The sequence below is a fragment of the Bidens hawaiensis genome, unplaced genomic scaffold, assembly GCF_021521415.1.
Source record: "Bidens hawaiensis isolate Kalapana, Puna unplaced genomic scaffold, B.hawaiensis_p1.1 tig00016460_1, whole genome shotgun sequence".
NCBI classification, from domain to species: Eukaryota; Viridiplantae; Streptophyta; class Magnoliopsida; order Asterales; family Asteraceae; genus Bidens; species Bidens hawaiensis.
In genome coordinates, this window is record NW_027492508.1 from 36,801 (window position 1) to 54,196 (window position 17,396).

Sequence of the window (17,396 nt, forward strand, 5' to 3'; positions counted from 1 at the left end):
AAGATGAACAAACTACAAAGCAAATAGTTTGTAAAAACTCTAGAACTTCTAATTTTAGGCAAAAACATTTAGTTTGTTTTGAAACAAAATTACAACTGACAATTAGATCAGATTTCTTCGCCTACAACCCCATCTTGATTACAAAGATTCTTCATGTTTTTATGAGTATGCTTTAAAATTATAAATTTATTGAACACAAGAAGAATCATGCTTGTTATCAATAATCCAAGTCATTTTTTCGTTTGCTATGTTTTTCTTATTATGTGCAGATTTTATCATCAATTAAAGTGATAACAATTAACAAGTAAAAAACAAGAACACAAATTGTGTTGCATAATCCATGTGCATATTAGAACTTGAAATGTTCCAAATTTTCACCAAAAACAAGTGAAGATAACTTAAGAAAAGCTAACTTGAAGTGAAAACAGACAACTCTAGCCTATATCATTCATACCCTATGCTAATCAAAGAGGATGAGAAAGAGGATGAGCACTTCTTTAAACTCCTCTCTTCACTCCTTTCTTCCTCCATTCTTTCACACACTTTAAATAACCTAAAAATCACAACTATAAAACCACTTCCCTTAGTAGCTTCTTGTATGGCTTCAACAATCTTTAACACCTAAACAATCTACCTCATTTTAATTCCTTTAATGGCCACATTCGCGCTTGAATTATGCCAATGTGTAGCCGGAGATTGAAACTTGTGCAGGTGAAGCAGAATGGATGTACACAAACTCCATGCTTTTGCCTGCTGCTAATGAGCTAACCCATGTTGGGAACCCGTATGAACCACTTGGGCTCTTGGTTAGACCCCATAGTGGACCGTAGAGTTTGGAGACCGATAAGTTAAGGTTCTTGATTGTCTTTCCTGATTTGTTGGTCACTACGGCTGAGTATCTGTAGTATGTTTTCCCATTTGCAACCCATGAAGTCGTAGCCTTTTGTTCGACAGCAATTGGAGCTATAAACAAAGATAACATAAAATTTTGAATCAGAATTTATAAAAAATGGTAAATAAAAACCAAGATTTTCATTTAAAATTAATCAACGAAACATTTTTTTTTCTAATTTGTGTATGCATATATATTTCATTTTATCAACAAATTAGTAATGAAAAACATAACTTTAATCTAAAAAGGTTCAAATTATACCTGCAAAAGGTGATTCTTTAACTGGATTAACCTTTGGTTGAGCAGCAACAGGCTTAGCAAGAGGAACTTCAACTGCAAACAAAACCAAACGCGTTTAATCAAAAGAACCCAAAACAATCACATCAAGCACACCGAACTTTAACCATACCCGGAAGCAGCTGGTTGTAACCACCATGACCACCATGAAACCTAGCCAAAATACCAAGAAGCGGTGCGTTGTTATAAGTAGCAGGCTCGGTCTGCTCATAATTATCTCTATGATCAGCAAAATTGTCATAAGCATCAGGCCCACCAACAATGGCACCAGTCAAAAGATTGGGGTCACTCGCTTTCCTACTAAACCATGTTGCATAACCACCTCGGCAACTAACAAACGACGGGTCAACCTTGACCGACACAATAGATGACCCTCTATGGTGAACTTGTTGTGGGTAGTTATTCCCATATCCAACCATGTAACTTGTTGCCCGTGGATTGTCACCAAGAATGTAATCCACCTAAAAAAAATTAAAAACTATTTACACTTTTTAATCATAATGACTCAAACTATTAAAAAATAATGAATATTTTTTACTTGTGACTTGGCGAATGCTAGTAGCTCCGAGGGAGCAACACTGCCTGAAGCACAATGCAGGTCTTTTCGGGCAGACGTTAAGTAATCAGAGTAGACTGTTAATAGGAAAGATGCACTTGTGACGAATTGTAAGTTGTTCCATCTTTGTTTGTAAATTAAACCACCAGGAGTCTTTTGAACATTTTGATTACTTTTGCCTAGACATGAACACATAAAAGACTCGGCTTTCTCTTGGTACTTTCCGAACACTTGAGCATGGCTGTTGGCTTTGCCACTCATCAAAAACTGCATCAAATCAATCAAACAAATCTTTAATACCATTTTTGAATATGTTATAGAAATGCAAAAATAAGCTTGAGTTTAAGTTCTAGCATGTATTGGAGCTTATTTAATAAACAAGCTCGACCTGAAGCTTTGCATATAAAGCTTCACTATGATCGCAAATCCTAAACATGCCTATTATTTATATAATATATTGGATATATTAAATAAAAATTTACATATTTATTTTCATTATATTCAATTTATGATAAGAATAACTAAAAATACTCAATACACTTAAATATATTTGATATAAAAGCGTTAATTAAAATTATAAAACAATTACAAAATGTAAATAAATAAATGAATTAAAATATTATTAATTAAAAATTTGTTGAGAGTCGAGTTTGAGTTTCAAAAACTACTCATGAACATATATCAAGTCTTAAACTTAAGTTTTTTTAAGTTAGACGTGACAAGTTCAAGTTACGCAATCTCAAGCTCGACTCAATTCATTTAGACCGGCGTAACAATACCTTAGCAACAAGAGTTTGAACACCGGCATACTTAACATCCCAACCGAACTCGGTCATGGCCCACCCGGTCCCACCAAGGGCGTCCCCATTTTCACCAAGATAATCCAAGTAGTACTCTTGGCCAGTTGCCTTGTACATCCAAGCAGCTGCCCAAAGCAACTCATCCTGCCCAAATTTAAAAAAATAAAAAAATAAGTCAAAAGGGTAAAATGGTAATATCTGTAAAGTGAAACAGTTAAGTTTGGTAGTTGATCACATACAGCATAACCACTGACAGATCGGTAGTACTTTTGAGCCACGGTGATGCTACTGTCATATTTGCCCCTGTATTTGTCGGCAAAATCAAACAACTGAAAACAAAAAGAGATGTAATTAGAGACAAGTTGCAAGGGTAAAATAGGAAACATAATATCTGATGCAGTGTTGTGTTGTACGGTACTACCACCACCGACAGTGAGTGATTAAATGTGTCGTGTTGGATAGCAATTATACCAACACTTTTATGACCCAACATGTGCGCCGAATAAATGTACATGCAATTTTTTAATTCTATAAATATATTTTTTATACAAGTAGTTGTGGGTTTGTAACCGATGCATTAAATGTTGAATATCAACTCCATAGCTTAAATTTATATTTTCTATTTCAAAGAAAATAATGTTAATAAAATAAAATAAATATTATATCATTTATATGCATTAAAGAGAAATAAATGGAAAAGCACATTATATTATAGAACAGTGGACACCTATACACCAAGCTACCTCTGCTAGCTTCAAACAGCCAAAAGCTGCCAAGTAATAAAGTTAATAACAGTAACTACTTTGCTAACTAACGCATGCCTGTCTTTTGCTAACTTACGCACCAGTATTATACAACTTTTAACAACCGGTTTAAATTAGTTCAGAAAATCATGAATTAAGCAAAACTTAAAACGGGTCAAATTTATTTAAGAGGTGCTTAGGATTCTTTATTATACCTCCTTGTAACTTTTCTCGAAGTTAAAAGGTAAGAATTTTGTAACTTATCCATCACACTCACACAATATCAAATTTTTGAAAGGTTAATATAAGTTATAAAATGTTTAAAATAACATCCTAAACACCCACTAAATCAGTTCAACTAGTCTCGCTAGTCTAAACAAACATCTGATTGTACATTATATATTTCACAATTTAATTATGTAGTTCGTATTTTAGAAAAAGAAAGCATTGGAAAAAATATCAAACAACATAGATATTAAAAAAATATAACTATAAATAATTGTAAATTCACCTAAATAAAATGAACACAAATTAAAACAATAAACCAATCAATTTCGAGCATGAATTTTTTTTCAAAAACAAATTGAAGTACTAAAACAGAGCTCAAAAGAAACTAAAAGCATACTCAAACTCAAGCTCAAACTCTATTCCTACAAAAAAGCCGAATTCAAGCCAAAACAAACACAAAATCATTTCATCTTAACTTGTCTAACCCCTACTTTTTTAAATGAAATTAACAACTGACAAAAGCTTAAAGTGGTAAAAGACCTGAGTAGCATGTGTGAGAAGCTCTCGAGAATAAGTCGGGTTAGATCGGCGAAACACGATGGAAGCCGCCGCCATAGCAGCCGCAGTTTCTCCAGCGAGATCCGAACCAGGGTTATTTTGGTCAACTCTATAGGCATATCGAGACGTAGTCATATCCTCCGGCCTTTGCCAACAAAAATGATCCGTGTTACCATCTCCCACCTACATTAACACACAACAAACCAAAACATCAACACCAACAAAAACACCCAACAACATTGTCACAACAAAACAAAAAACATAAAATCAAACATAAGTACTACTTTACCTCTCCGTACAAAACATGAGGTTGAGAATGAGCTTTAATTAGATAATCAGTACCCCATTTCACAGCATCCATAGCATGACCAAGCTCACCACTCCCACTCATCTGATTCCCATATTCCAATATACTCCATGACATCATTGTTACCGTAAACGCCATTGGTAGCCCAAATTTCACATTATCACCCGCGTCATAGTACCCTCCGACCAAATCCACCTTCAAATTTTCAAAATTAAAAATTAAAAAAAATACCCAAGTTCAACTTTAACTAAAAATTAAATTTATTATTTTATTATTATAATAATAATAATTATTATTATTATTAATTTGCAATTCAAAGAGAGCTAGCAGCGCAACTTGTTGCCTGTTGCTTTCTGTCTTGACGTAAATACTACTTTTCTATATTAATTTGAAATTATATGTTAAGAAAAAACTATTAATAATAATAATAATTAATAATGTTAATATTATTATTACCCCGTTGGCTTTGCCATCATAGAGTCCAGAATTGCCTCTCCATTTAACTCTTTGATTCCCAGGAAGGTAACCAGATCTTTGAGCTTCAAAGAACAAAATGCTTTTGGTTAAAGCAGCACCATAGTCATGTCCACCTGCTAAAGCCAAAGGTACAACTCCAAGAAGCAAGAACAGAGTAACTGCCATTTGAGAGAATGCAACCACTTTCCCCATTAAACAAGAACCAAACTGAAGTGGGTTTTCATTTGTTTGGGCAATGCAATGCTGGTGTAATTCACCAGGTTTTAGAGAGAGAGTTTGTGAACTGAAGAAGATGGAACAATGGGTTTGTATATTTATATGGAGGAGATGAAGGGAGATATGACTAATTAATGCATTTGCTTTAAATTAAATATATTGTGTATATCAATATTTATAAAATCTAATTATTGCGAAATTTGAAGAATTAATGGTTTTTTGTAGTATGAACAGGTGAGCGAAAAAGAGTAACGCATGTGTGCTTGTTGGCTTTCATTTACTTAAAAATTCGGTGGTTTTTTTCTCATTTTTATAATACAAAACGAATTTTAAATATATTTTGCGTTTACGTATAAAATGGCGTATTTGGTTTAATGATATGATATCTGGTGGTGGAATAGGTATTTTTTTTATTTGGGAGTCGAGGGCTTAAATCCTTTAGAAGTTGAATATTAGCTGTTAAAAAAACTGTTTATGTATTTTGCGAAGATCGAAGAATATTGATATAGATTTTATTCTTGGAGAAAGTTATAGGGAATTGTCAAGCTAAATTGGGTGATCTACCATTAATTACGGATCCAAGCCAAACATAAAGGAGATGAGTCAATGTGAAGGGTAGTTGTAAATTAGTGTTATTATAACCACCATAAATGATTTATTTATTGAAATAAAAAAGGGGAAAAAACCACATGTTTGAGGAAAGAGATTTGGTGTTCGGTTCGAGGGTCTTAAGATCACACTATCTATGTGTATGTGTGAAGCTCACAAGTATTGTGTTGTTTCACTTTTAAGATTGGCCATGACTTGGAATAATCTTAGTTCATGAATTGCTAATGTATGATGAAATATAACAACTCAATATGAGACAAGTAAATGGTCACATGCATTGTTATATACTTATATGGAATTTATAAAATAAAATAAAATAAAAAAGATGACAAATGTAACATAAATACACGATTACGGATTACCCCTTCAAGACTGATCAAGCAGATTCGCGAGCTCACTCGTGGTGGAGGTTTTCTTTTCGTTGTAACGGTATTATTACCTTTTTTTATTTTTTTTATTTTTTACAAACCATGTTTTTTTTAACATAAGTACCTATTCAAACTCTAAAAAAATGCATCATTTTTTTTTTCACTCTATTTTAACTGTGAACCCAAACAACCAGATTATAACTATGAACCCAGACAACCCTACGAACGGAAGCAACAACGTTAACCGTTGTGTATCAAACGGGAGATGCGAATCATGGATGGTCGAGGAGGAATATGTGTGGCAAGGGTGGAGATCAGTAGTACTAAACGAATGCTGGCACTTGGTCAAGCATTAGTAATTTATTGTAGAGTGAATTGTCATACATCTATAGGGTTTAGCATGCTATAAGGGACTAACCTGATGAGTGAACGAGTTGTGAATTTTGCTCTCACCAACTATTAATTGTACCACGGGTAACGGTTCATAAATGTTAATTGTTAGTTAAATGGGAGACAACTTGTTTAATGGTATTGTAATTCTATAGTTACGGAATTAAAAATAATTAATTATTAGTTGTTATTTGTTATTTGTTGTTTTATATTTTTTTTAATATTGTTTATGTTTATTCAACCTTAATTATTTTTGTATATTTTTTGTAGGGATTGTAATAAAACTCAAACTCAATGGAAAAACCCGAAAGGCAAAATATATGAAACGGGTAATACCTATTCCAATAGGGTATGAGACAGGTTTTGAATTACTTTTGAAATTTTTCACAGCCTTAGATTTTTAATATACCCGATTATCGGATAACATAAACTTATTTATCCATTTATATACTCGAGTAACCTTACATATGGTACACCTTAAAAAATATTATTTGTGGTGGATTTGTTTATTTATTAATTTTGTATTTTTGGTGGAATTGGATTGTATCATATATTCATATGAAACTTGGAGCATTACTTATTCGTCAAAACTTGTTTACAATATTTATTTGTTGTAATTGATTGGTTATTGACAACATTTTATGGTAATCATGTTTTGTAACTGATTAATAGTTACCTTCTCAAAGTAACCGACTAGTTACAAATTGTCAAAACCCGAAAGATACTTGACAGGTTTTCGGTCAGGTATATCAGAAACCTAAGGATTTACTAGATTTTCGATGCGTAATTACTCGACTAACATCGGGCGGGTTTGAGATCGCCTTTACTAACTTGGTATGGGTTTAGGAATGACTTAACCCGTTTTAAACCCGAACAATTATCAACCATGTTTTGTTGATCGGTTTTTCATGTAAGCAGTGGAAAAATGATAAATATTAACCTAATGAGCATGTTACAACAGTGAGAGTAGTAACCACAACAAAGAAGGATGTAGATGACATGGTTGTCAGCTTGTTCAAGTTATCCCTAAGGATGTATAGTTAAGGATGATGTTAGGGTTCTTGAGAAGAACCTAATTTTTTTAGGAGAGATGAGGCACACAAAATTATTATGTGTGTGTGATTATGTTATGATGTTAATATTTATCTCTCTATATATACATCTAAGGGAAACCCTTCATTAGTTGTTAAGGGTAACATGGTTCATCAATAATTACCAAACTAGTATATAATAAGGTATAATTAATATTTTGATTTATTATAATATAAATTATTATAATAACCATATATAAATATAAATATATTATATATTTAATCTTATATGTTTTTGATAAATAACGGGAAATAATTTAACTGGTTTGACATATATCTTTCAATTTTAAATTAAAAAAGGGTGTAAAGTGGGTTGAGCTAGGTCACGTGCTTTCTCACTACACTTAACTCATATTTTCATAGTACTTTTGCATTTAGCTAGTTGTATGGAGAAATCTTTCCTCAATATGACGAGGTTAACGATGGTATGTTTTGAGGTGATCTTGCTCACTAAAAGTATTTTAGATCCATACTTGAAGAGGTAGGTCCCAGCAGAGCCCAGTTGGACCCACAGGACTCACCTTGAAGAGAGACGTCTGCGCAGAAACCAACTGGATCCGCAGGACCCACCACGCTCAGAGACGTGACGTCCTTACGCGCAGTACGCAAGCTATTCCCGCAGGAAATGCCTCCCAATGGTGAAGTACTCCGCCTGTTCCCGCAGCTGCGGATACAAGCCATCAGGGAAGGTCACCCGCGCAGCAAGGCTACACGCACAAGGCACTTAGCTCTCAATAATTCAGTAACCTGAAGGAATGAGCAAAGCCGGGAACAATCCCGCACAAAGGCGGGAGGGGGAATACTCCCGCCCAAATGAGCCAGTCCGTACGATACTGGAAGATCTTTTGTACTGTACCTGACGAGGTATGGATAAAAGATCTGACCAGAGATACGACAGCCCATTGACAACAGTATGGCGAGCAGCATGCTCTTGTACTGTATGTCACTATTAGCCGCTACCTACTCACCAACTCCTGTCATACCACGTGCATAGCCTGCAGTTGGTGGAAAAGGAATAGTACACAACAGGCCTGGTCACTATCAGCCACTGCCTACCCACCAACTACCAGCATGGCACGTGCGTAGACCACAGTTGGTAGAACAGGAATACTATTCAACCGGCTATACCCTCTTGGAAACCTACCTTCGGCTATAAATACCCCAAATGGTATGATCTTATCATCTTATCTTGTATCTTACATCTTATACCTGATATCTGCTCTAGCAATCTCTTAATATACATTTATATTCAAGAGCAATCTAGTCTGATTCTCACGCCGGAGGGTGGTCACAAGGAGGTACCCCCCCCTTTCTCAGTGACGAGCTCACGATGTCTGTTTTCAGGTTATCAGAAGAACCATCTTTGCCGGATCTAACCCCTCGTGGGAAACATCTATTTAACCCCCAGATTATCCGTAATCTGCCCGGGGTAACTTAGTGTTTCTTCATTGGCGCCATCCGTGCATAAAAGCTAAAACTTCATTTCTTTTCAGTTTTTTCAAACTTCTGGAAAGATGGTTAAAGAAACTCCGGTAACCACAACCCCAGCTACTGAGGGGAATACCGGCGACTACACAGTTTTTACGAACACTACCCCAGTTACCCAAGCTGGGGCAAGTGCAGTAAATAATCGCTCTCTGGGATTCACCGATACCCAGTTAGAGAGACAACGAACGAGGCTCCCCCGCCAAACACTAGATGAAGTTAAAGCGTGGGCGGAAGCACGTCAAAAAGAATTCCAAGCCGAGTTGGATGAACGCTTACGTTCATTCCAACAGCCTGAGGAATTCGGAGAGTACTGGGACAATGATTCGGAGGAATCCGATAGTGACGCAAACCCTCGTCATAGGGCGAAAGGGAAGCGTAAGGAAACGGACTCCCAACCGAGAAGGCGTTTTGGAGAAACCTTCAAACCAAAAAACGCAGGTGGAAACCCACGTGACTTCTCCAAAACATTTACACCAACTGCTGCAAAGGCGGGAACGTCCAAATTTGCAAGGGACATTGCGGAAGCAATCGTCCCGAAAAGTGCCAAACAGATGTCCAACATCGGCACTTACGATGGTATATCTGATCCAGACGATCATTTGAACAGGTTCATAGCGGGGGTAACCGTCAGTAGTTGGACGGAACCTACGTGGTGTTACATGTTCCAAATGACGCTTGTTGGGGCAGCTAGAGCGTGGTTCGATCGTCTACCGGTCCACCACATCTACGATTGGGAAGACTTCCAGCAAAAATTTAGCCAACACTTCAGCCAACAAAGAAAGTATACCGAAGAGCAATGGACAATCCTCAAATGCATTCGAGAGGAAGATGAATCTTTGCCAGACTTCATCACTCGCTTCAACTCAAAGAAGATAAGTCTGGGTAATATTAGCGAAGATCTTGTTCGCGCTGCTTTCATCCAGGGCGCAAACGACCCAGAGCTCATCCGCACCTTAACGGGTAAAGATGGCATGCCATCCACATGGGATGCCATCATGACAGCAGCTAAACGCTTTACGGAAACGGAGAAGCAACTGGGTAGAGATCTCCCCCAGAGCACAAACCTCTACACCCAGAAAACAAGAGAAAACAACGTCCTTACCGCCCGACTAAACAAAAAGCGGAAGCTAGGCATTTGGCAATCAAGGGTAAACTTTGACACCTCATCCGGCTTGCAACATCGGTTAGGCGGAAGGGATAACGTACAGTCGAACCAGAACTCCAGATGGACGCCACTCACCAAAAGCGTCACCGAGATATTCGCCACTGAGGAGCTCCCATGGCCAAAGGCTCCAATAATCCGACATCGTCACAATGCTGATCGGAGCAAATACTGTGACTTTCACAGGACAAAAGGCCACAACACTGAAGAATGCACAGACGTAAAGGACATCGTCGAAGCATTTGTCAGAGATGGGACGCTCGCACACCTCGTGGCGTAACGAACGCTGAGCAGGCTGATGCGTGTAGAACCCCAGCTGGAGAAAACACGAATAAAATTGCAGCTTCAATGCCGGAGACTACATACTGCGTAAACAACGAGATCCCGAGCCAGGTCATATCGGCTCGATGGCACTCCCATCCCAACAACATGGAAGGGAGCTCAATTACACAGTTTGCATGTAGATCAATTCCAAATTTGTAAAGAAAAGGCCCAGAGCCACTTCTAATGGAAATGATTCTCCTTAGAACATCGACGCTGATGATTTTACATTTATACTTATGAACTTTCCACACGAATATGCCGGTTTTCACCGCATAATTACGGGGAAAGTCGTTGCGTGGAGAAGGCGGCAAAACCCGCATAAACCCAAAAAACGGCAAACCTTCACGCAGGTCAGTTAAAGGTAAAGTTCGGTCATCCCACTAAATGAAAGTGCCGGTCTATCCGCACGAATCATGATAGAGGAAACTGAACACTAACCTATTAACAACCGCGCGTCGAACGGTTAATTTATTCAATACTGATGCCGGTACTCACCGCATAATTACGTGGAAAGTCGTTGCGTGGGGAATGCGGAAAAACCCGCATAAACCCAAAAAACGGTAAACCTTCACGCAGGTCAGTCATAGGTAAACTTTGGTCATCCCACTAAATGAAAGTGCCGGTCCTAACCGCATAAATCATGAGAGGAAACCGAACCTATTGACAACCGCGCGTCGAGCGGTTAACTTATTCAAAATACTTTAGAAAATTTCTAACAAAAGGATGAGGAAAACCTCCACGCAGGTCAGATATAGGTAAAGTTTAGCCATCCTACTAAGTGCAAGTGACGGTCTTACCCGCACAATCACTAACGAGGAAGCAAAACTTCAACCTATTATCTACCACGTTCAAAGGTTAACTTATTCTAAACACTTAGAAAATTTCAAAGGAAAAGATGAGGAAAACTTCCACGCAGGTCAGATATAGGTAAAGTTTAGCCATCCTACTAAGTGCAAGTGACGGTCTTATCCGCACAATCATGAAAGAGGACGCAAAACTTTAACTTATTATCTACCACGTTGAAAAGTTAAATTATCTAAGTAATAAAGAAATTGCTAAGTTAAATCAGAATATGCGTGAAATAAACAAGGCAAGGGATTGGCAAATAATCTTTATTCCATCAAAATTCAAATATTACAAAGATTTCTGGGTACATACCCGCATACAAAAGAAGCTATACAAAAATAAAAATCTACTCTAATGGTGGAAAGGGATCTTCAAGATCAAGCCTCAGGACCACTTCCACTTGGACCCGCACCATCAGTAGAGTGTGGCGGTTCAAGGAAAGCTTTAAGGATAGCTAGCCCATCATCAGCAGCGGCAACTTCGTTTACCTTCTCCACCACCGGATGCGGGAAGGCGGCATACTGATTCACTGCTTGGTCGTATACAGCTTCAGTATCCACATCAAATAAAGGGAAGTTGGAAGGCGGGATGCCTTTCTCAACGAACCCTAGACCAAGCAGGAAGCCGGCCTTTTCCCCATCCTCATGAGAATCGTTGAGGGCTGCGCTCATAGCATCGTCATAAGACGTATCCGTGAAGACCCGATGCACAACCTACAAAAAAAAAAAAATACAAGTATCAAAACCTTTTCTATTTACAAAGAAAAGCGTAAAGACATTATGAAGTTAAGCTTACCTGAGACAACGCTTCTCGAAGAAGCCATTCCTTGGCAACCAGAGCCTCTTGGAGGGCGGCTTGAGCTTGGTTACGGGAGCGTTCGGCTTCACTTTTATTGAGGTTGGCAAGCAACACTTCCTTTGCAGCAGCCTCTTCAACGCCCTTTAGCTTCCGCTCAGTGTGGTCAAGCACGCCCCTCTGGTCCAAGATCTCTTGGAGCTTCTTGGCGTCTTCCATCGCCAAGGCATCATGAGCCTGTTGGAGCGCCTCTAGTTTGGCTTTGAGTTCCTCATTCTCGAGGCGTAAAGGCTCAGCAACAGCTTCAGCCTTGGTGGCCCTCTCGGTTGCGTTCCGTGCAGTTTCCTTAGCCAGCCGAAGCTGTTCGTTAACAGCTTGGGCAGCCTTGGAACGGGCCTCGAGCCGGGCCTGAACTTCAACCTCGAGGGCCTTGAAGGCCTTCTCCTTTTCCTCAGCCACTGCGGTAAGCCTCCTATTCTCCTCCCGGACAGCCCGCGCCTGAGCTACTTCTTGGATGCGAGCTGCTTTTAACTTGTCGTTTTCACGACAAAGCAGCTCGACGCGCGGCTGCATCCGGGCCAGGAGAACCCGAAGCTCATTGGTTAGCCTACCCTCCTGGTAGCTAGCCATGGCTTCCCCCAACGCACCACTGGGAGCTGCGTGACGAGCCCACTCCACGCACTCCACAGGCGTGCGAAGGGTTGTTCCTCGGCGGATGTTCCATCGTGGAACATACACTTCATTGGAATCCGACACTGCAAAAAACAAAAAGCAGTTAGGAAAAGATGATATAAAAAAAAAAAGGCCAAAAGAACCCTACGCACCTGTAGGGTCGACAACAGGCCGATAGGCGCCAAACCCATCACCTGAACCCAAGGGAAATCCGTCCAAGAGGTCAGGCAGATGGGAAGGAGGCAGAGGTTGGCGAGAAGCCCCAAGCATACCTGAAGGATCGGCCGTCGTTGCCGATGACGGAGGAGGCATGGTGAAGGCCGCCGTGGTAGTAGAAACCAACGGAAGTGAACTCACCGTAGGTACAGAGCATACCGTAAGGGACAGAGTTCAAACCGTATTCAAGGACGATCGAGATCTTTTGCGCCTCCGCATCCTTCCACACCCGGCTCATCCCGAGCATCACCATCCCGGACTCCGCAAAGCGGTAAACCGGAGATTGGACTCGGGAAATCTTTGAGAACCATTCCGCCTCCTGGTAGTTGGAGGCGTGAAGGCTGGGGAGTGCTTGCCGATTCTTAAACTTCATGGCAAGGGGGATGGCGCGAGCGGAGATATAAAAGAACTCCCGCTTCCATGAACGAAGACTGCGCTCGGTTGCGCAAATCTTCAAACCCTTGATCCGGGTTATCAGAGTATACCACCCCTGGATGCACCTCCAAGAGTAGAAGGTCATCAGGCGGTCGACGAAGGGCTCAACGCCCAGAATCCGACACACCCACTCGAAGTGGCGAATCTTTGCGATCGCCATCGGGTGTACCTCGGTCAGGTGTACACCGTGCCTCTCCAGAACACGGTACACAAACTTCCTCAAGGGGAACCTAAGATTCCCATAGACAAAGAATGCGGCATATACCCCGATCTTGCCTCTGGGGGCATCATACACCGTCTGATGAGGTTCAGGAAACTCAGGCTCGAGAGACTCGAGCATGAACTTCCTGACGATGTACTGATATAGATCGACAGGCAGAGCACACTGGCACTCGCCAGCAGTACTCTTGTCATCCTTGTCGGACGTGGATGACGGGTTCTCGGCGTACACCCCAGCCTCCTGGGCTGTAGCCTCAAGATCGTAAGCAGAAGACATTTTGCAGGTATGAAAAAGAGAACGATTTCAAGAGAATGCTCGACTGAAAAGGTGAGTATTCGCCGGAAATCGTTTTGAAGATGAAGAGAAAAGTGAAAGTGTGGATTACAAAGGACCCTCTCCCCCTTTATATACTAATCGCAATCAATGCGATGAATTTAATGCGGAAGAGAGAGAAATCGCAGGTGCAATGAAACTATGACACGTGGCAATGAGCAAGCTGGCAACAGCTGTTGAAAGGACGCGTGCCATTAATTTCGCGGCCACGCGCCCGAAAAATCGCGCCCACGCGCCTGAAAAAGCGTCTGGAATGACCATGTACTGTCACGTCACCATAACTTCCTGCACGTCCTGACACAGTCAGAAGAAACCGTCGGACGACGTTTCAACAGTTTGGACTGTTCTTATCCTTTCACCAACTCTTCGAATTTCAAAATTTCAAAAAGATTCAAAAGCGGGAAAATACCCCTTCCTTGGCAACCAAGTAACTGTAAGACAGGTGCGAGTACAGTGTTAAGGCAAAACCCTTCACATACTTAGCACTGCAGGGAATTGAAGCCAAGAATACCTCGGCGACCAAGTAACTATAAGACGGGTGCGGGTACAGTGTTAAGGCAAAAACCCTTCACATACTTAGCACCCGCAGGGAATTGACGCCAGGAATACCTTGGAAGTAAAGTAACCGTAAGACGAGTGCGGGTACAGTGTCAAGGCAAAACCCTTCAGATACCTAGCGCTCCGCAGGGAATTGAAACCAAGAAGGATCTTCTGGGCAATGCTTGCGGAAACTGGAATAACATCCCCGCATAGCGGGAACGTCGAGAACTACATTGTTTGAAGCTTCAAGATGGAATTGGTGGTTTTAACATAATTGATCACTATGTTCAAAACTACCAAAACCTCATGGAGAATCCACACAAGTGTGACTCAACGCTCCTGACTTGCGAGGAGGTTACAGACCTACCCGCATCATACCCAAAGATCAAGCAGGAAAGTCGGGAATTTCTGCAAGTGACATAAGGAATTCCGCGGGAAGAATCCCCATGGAAAACCTTAAAACTAAACCCTTTTCAAAAACCCTTTGCTTAAGTCCAAAAGTTCACCTCACTTATTAAACACTCATGAGAAGAACATTGGACTGGGGGGACTTGAAGAGGTAGGTCCCAACAGAGCCCAGTTGGACCCACAGGACTCACCTTGAAGATAGACGTCTGCGCAGAAACCAACTGGATCCGCAGGACCCACCACGCTCAGAGACGTGACGTCCTTACGCGCAGTACGCAAGCTGTTCCCGCAGGAAATGCCTCCCGATGGCGAAGTACTCCGCCTGTTCCCGCAGCTGCGGATACAAGCCATCAGGGAAGGCCACCCGCGCAGCAAGGCTACACGCACAAGGCACTTAGCTCTCAATAATTCAGTAACCTGAAGGAATGAGCAAAGCCGGGAACAATCCCGCACAAAGGCGGGAGGGGGAATACTCCCGCCCAAATGAGCCAGTCCGTACGATACTGGAAGATCTTTTGTACTGTACCTGACGAGGTATGGACAAAAGATCTGACCAGAGATACGACAGCCCATTGACAACAGTATGGCGAGCAGCATGCTCTTGTACTGTATGTCACTATTAGCCGCTACCTACTCACCAACTCCTGTCATACCACGTGCATAGCCTGCAGTTGGTGGAAAAGGAATAGTACACAGCAAGCCTGGTCACTATCAGCCACTGCCTACCCACCAACTACCAGCATGGCACGTGCGTATGCCACAGTTGGTAGAACAGGAATACTATTCAACCGGCTATACCCTCTTGGAAACCTACCTTCGGCTATAAATACCCCAAATGGTATGATCTTATCATCTTATCTTGTATCTTACATCTTATACCTGATATCTGCTCTAGCAATCTCTTAATATACATTTATATTCAAGAGCAATCTAGTCTGATTCTCACGCCGGAGGGTGGTCACAAGGAGGTACCCCCCCTTCTCAATGACGAGCTCACGATGTCTGTTTTGCAGGTTATCAGAAGAACCATCTTTGCCGGATCTAACCCCTCGTGGGAAACATCTATTTAACCCCCAGATTATCCGTAATCTGCCCGGGGTAACTTAGTGTTTCTTCAATACTCGTGAAGTATCCACGTATAACTTGTCATCGACAAGAATTTGCTTCTACACATGGTGAGAATGTTTATACTAGAAACATGCACATATAAATCGATGCATACACTATCATGACAAAACCCTTCCGTGTATAGGCGTGTATGTATATACTTATTTATTGTTAGCATTTTTATCATCAAATTTATTTCCACATAAAAATAATTTTAATTTGCATTTGCAAATATTTAAACTCACCATCTTTATTTTAAAAGGGTAAACACCATACTATTAAGTCATGGACTCGATGACAAATATTACTCATACATTTTTACACCTTATCTTGGGTTTGAACCTAATACATTTTCAGTAAGAGGCATGCGCCTTTATTAAGTAGGTTAGCCCCACACTAATGACGTGTATGCATATAATTACTATATTAAAAAATCCAATAATGAGATGTTACCTATAATGTCTCATGCACTCATGCACGTCTTTCATTCCCTATAAATTGACCACTTTAATCATATATGCTTGCTATTATGATTAATTATGTGACCTTAAAAAATTACTTAATTCTTAAACGTAATTAACATTCTTTACGTTCTTAAGCAAAATTAACAAGGTTCACGTCTTTTAGCTCCATATTTTTTGAGTTTTATAGTCATATTTGATTTACATTATTACATACGGCGTATATATTTTTACATTTTTTACAACTTTTTTTAATAAATGCTTTTGAAAGCATGGTAGTTCCTTCAAATACTACAATATCAATAAAATTTTTTTATGGTTTCATCATTTTCAATAGTTTCAAAATTAGGTGTTCGAATTAGAATCCCGGCAAAAATTTCTTCACTTTTTTCAGTTATCGTAATGATTAAAATGTGTCTCGGAAGCAATATAATATTAACAAAAGCTTTAGCATATTTTATATTATTTGGGACAGAACTAGAAAATCGACTTTGAAAAAAGAAAAGAAAATGGTCAAAAAAGTAGACCACGTTCAATTATTTTAATAACCGCAATCAACGGTTTCCCCAAGAAAAACAAAACAAAAGGTGCTAGAATGCGCATTACCTTATTTTCTTTTTACACTTTTAATTAAAATATATATATATATATATAAATGATTTAACTTATTTGAAGGTTACATCTGAAAACCATCTTATGTTGAAAAGTCAAAAGCGCCCACACATCCGCAATTACCGGCTTACTTTGGTTTTCTTTTTTGTTTGTCACTAACGACTAAGTAACCACGGGTACTTTGTACGTGGTTCCTAATGACTAAAAGTAGTCCGAGCAGGTCATAAGTTCAGACGGACAGAGCC

General features: G+C 39.9%; 1 protein-coding gene across 1 annotated transcript; it reads right to left on the bottom strand.

The window, feature by feature from the left end:
- Positions 1-391: 391 nt before the first annotated feature.
- Positions 392-5,126, bottom strand: LOC143551522 (endoglucanase 6-like). Its single transcript, XM_077041930.1, has 9 exons — positions 4,838-5,126; positions 4,364-4,576; positions 4,057-4,257; positions 2,785-2,874; positions 2,525-2,689; positions 1,728-2,012; positions 1,302-1,650; positions 1,154-1,225; positions 392-963 (listed from the first exon to the last, which is right to left on the bottom strand). Exons 1-9 carry the CDS (start codon positions 5,048-5,050, stop codon positions 674-676), a joined length of 1,878 nt encoding a protein of 625 aa, XP_076898045.1. The 5' UTR covers positions 5,051-5,126; the 3' UTR covers positions 392-673.
- Between the last annotated feature and the right edge of the window lie 12,270 nt (positions 5,127-17,396).